Source organism: Lytechinus variegatus, chromosome 3 (genome assembly GCF_018143015.1).
Source record: "Lytechinus variegatus isolate NC3 chromosome 3, Lvar_3.0, whole genome shotgun sequence".
Classification (NCBI taxonomy): domain Eukaryota; kingdom Metazoa; phylum Echinodermata; class Echinoidea; order Temnopleuroida; family Toxopneustidae; genus Lytechinus; species Lytechinus variegatus.
In genome coordinates this window covers 50867543-50871164 of record NC_054742.1, presented here as the reverse complement: position 1 = coordinate 50871164, position 3622 = coordinate 50867543, and the positions used below count along the sequence as shown (strand labels likewise).

At 37.9% G+C, this 3622-nt stretch overlaps 1 protein-coding gene across 1 annotated transcript; it reads right to left on the bottom strand.

Annotated features, from left to right (window-relative positions):
* Positions 1-443: 443 nt before the first annotated feature.
* Positions 444-2995, bottom strand: LOC121411284 (CUGBP Elav-like family member 4). Its single transcript, XM_041603919.1, has 2 exons — positions 2314-2995; positions 444-1904 (listed from the first exon to the last, which is right to left on the bottom strand). The coding sequence occupies exons 1-2, from the start codon at positions 2579-2581 to the stop codon at positions 1798-1800; spliced, it is 375 nt and encodes a 124-aa protein (XP_041459853.1). The 5' UTR covers positions 2582-2995; the 3' UTR covers positions 444-1797.
* Positions 2996-3622: the final 627 nt, after the last annotated feature.

The window sequence follows — 3622 nt, the reverse complement described above, 5'->3', positions numbered from 1 at the left end:
TATACATACACTGTACATTATTTACAATGTAAATTAACATGCATTTGCGTGCATGCATTTGCGAGCCTCTTTTTTATTCTGTGACGTGTCAGACTGCGCGTCGTGTCCTGAGTCGCGTCAGTAGCATTGGAAGAGGCTCTGCAGACATATTTATGTGTCTACAAATTGTGTAGAGACGTTTTCATATGAGAGGTTACAAAACTTTAATTTCAAGAAGTTTCACTTTTCATAACCGAAGAATTATACTTTAGATTTACATAAATTAGAGTCAAACAAACCATTTCTTTTATTTCACCTGGAAAATCTATCTTCTGATTCTTGGTATGATTAATATTAGACCATGTCTCATTTTCTTGAAATATAACTAATGTGTACAAAGTATATCTTGTGTAGGTGATTTTTCAATGTTTTTTTTCATCAGTTTAAAATATTTGATAGGTGATGGGTATAATGTAATCATTCAAAGTTAGCTTCAAATTCTTCAAATTTGATTAGCTGCCACCACTTTTTTCAGGAATAATAGGGCAAACTTGACTGATCGAGGAAGACAAAGAGATTTATAAATCATTTTACAATATTGAACTTTGTTTGAATAAACAAGATTCAAGAGTCCCAGTGAAATATCTGGGAAAATATCTTTCATCTGCAATTCAAAAAAGTTGAAAGGCCAATGGATGAGAAAACCAAATCCAATGTGAAACATATTGAAGATAGCACAACAATTTGCCAATTATCTGTGATAGAGACTCTTTCTGAATTGGAATAGAAAGCAAACAAAGCAACAAATTGAAGCAAACATCTCCATGCTACACTGCACATCCCCTCACCCCCTCCTTCCTGTAAAGCTCCCTTCGCGTGCCAAAACAAAAGCCGAAGCATCTTGATAGCAACAGTTCACAGAAGCCCTTTTCTGGAAATGCATTGTGTAGCTCTTCCTGGCCTGATTTGACGCTTTTATGATGGATGACAAAGAACGTGGGTAACAAAAAAGGCGGTTTATACCTTACTACTATGTTTTCATTGTGTGGATACCACTCAATAAAGACTGGTTTGCACTGAATCCAAGGTAACTCCTGTGCTGTGTGGTATGGTGTGTATTAATCAGGAGAATTTCTTGTTTGGTACTGATCACATGTTTTAAGTGCATGAACTGAAAACTGTGTTATTGCACAGAGCCAGGTCATGGACCATCTGATCAGATAGGCCCTACAAAATTAAAAGCAAGGCTGTAGAAAGTACTAATCAAGCCTAAGACCTAATTTTGACAATTGTTGTAATTCCCATTGTGACTTATAGACAAGTATTACAAGCCAAAGCTGAACATAAATTTCAAAATTGTAGGAGCAACAATGTTAATTCATGCATTAAGCAAATTAATGGAGATATAATAGGTCTACACTCTATGTTGCTACTAAATGATTTCTAAATAAATGTAAACCTGTTTGTTGGATTGCAGAACATCTAGATATGGAAACAATTGATCCTGTCAAGTTGTCATTTTATATTAAAAAAAAGACTTGAGAATTAGGCACTCATGACTTGGAACTATCATTAGCTCACATTCTCTCATGAACGAACTCCACATTCTTCATCCCAATCAATCATTCAATAATGCAATCAGTAATTTATAGGCCTATTGTATGTTTATAAACCAATTAAACAAAGTCAAGAGTTCCTAGATGTAACATGCTGGCCAATGACTTACAGTTGTATAATTACATATTTTTTTATCTATAGTGTAAGGATGAGAATGAAGGATTGTCATATTTTAAATGAAACCTATTAAGAATAAGATTATCAAATTCCTTTTTGAATACATACCCCTGGCAGGGTCTTCTGTTCATGAAGAGCTTTCTGCGCACGGATTGCACTTTCCCTGTCGCAATAAGTCAAGAAGGCACAGCCTGTCGAATGAGATAACACAACATGGGAAATATCATGCAAACATTGATGGTTTATGTACTGAACATCAACATGAAACAAAACAATGGCCAACAAATCCAACTATAGGTGATCAAGGCTAAGCCAATGTTAACAAAAAGGTTTAACATGTTTAATGCATGACCTCTAGTAAAATTTAATTTACATCAGTTTGCATTCGCATTAACTTTTATACAATTTACAACTTACGGTCAATAATTGGTTTCATTCGATCATGATTATGATAACATTTGTTACAAGCTTCGTTTAGGACCTAGGCTATATATTTCAACAATAATTTGAAACATACAGACTTGTCATCTTGGCCATGGAAACAAAAATTAGAAAGAAAATAATGAGGCTCTTTAGTAATGAATGTGATGTCCTTCGCACCTTTATGCACGCCTGTATATCGGTCCCTGAGAACTGTCAACTCGTAGATGCGCCCAAAATCCTCGAAGATCGGCCGTAGGTCTTTCTCCTCCAAGTTCCGTGGAATTTGGCCAACAAATAATTTGATGGCATCATGGTCCTTCATGGGAATGGTTTGGGGTGCACAAGAAACTCCGTTAGGCTTGTTGCCAACCTGGGAAACTTGGTTGCCGGTGGGTTGTTGTGTGTCAGGTCCGCTTGCTAATTGTGTGGCTGCCATGTTCGTCATATTGGATGCAAGAGATGCGAAGAAAGAGGAGAGTGTCGGCTGCGTGTTGGTGTGTTGTGTGTCGAGTGCAATGGTCCTCCTCAAAGATGCGTTTGCGCGGATGACTAGACTACTCTACACACAAGGCGATAAGAATATCAACAAAATCCAGAGGTATGGTGATGCTACAACAAATAATGGAAGTGCTCAAATTTTAAATGTCTTGCTGGCTGGGGTTTTACAGTTTTACGAAGATGAACCAATAAACCACACTATCACCGGTTTATAATAAAAGCGCTTACAGGACACACGCACTCACACTACCCCGGCTGACGACACAACTAACCGAATGGAGATTGAGGTAGTAGTTGTTCGGATTTTTTTTCTCCGATTCGATGGCGAGTGAGAGAAACCCTACGGTGAATAGCATTGGCTTTTATGCAAATGAGTGTGCATAATTCATCACAACAAAATACGAAAAGCGAAGAATCGTCTCAGTGCCTTTTCTTCGCTCGCTCGGATGGAGCTGCATGCATATGAGATGGTGGTACAGGACAGGTCGACTAGGGTGAAGGGGTGTATTTCTTTGTTCAATTTCTCTTCATTCCTCCCGCATTCATCCCTTCCTCTTTTCTTTTCGTCACTTTTTGCTCTTTCATTCTACCTCAACAGTCTTCTTTCTTCAATGCGGGCTTTAACCCCTTCAATGTAGCCTATCTTGCAATGTATTCTTCTTTTTACATTCCTAGTCTCCCCTTCGCACTATCTCTATCGTCCCGATCTCTCTCTCCCACACATCTTTTTTCTTGGGGGAGGGGGGGGGGCATTTATTTTCTTTCTATCCTTCCTGTTTTAGAATGTCACCTGCTGTGATCGAAACTTAATGAGTAAGAGAGGGGAAAATGAATAAAGACAAAAAAAACCACGGTGATCATTCAGGAAAATGTCAAGTGAAAACAAGGCCCGAGTACACACATTAATTTTGTATAAAAAAAAGGTATGAAAAAGAGGGGAGTTGCAAGGAGGTGAGGTATCAAGAAAGATGATTATGATGATGATGAT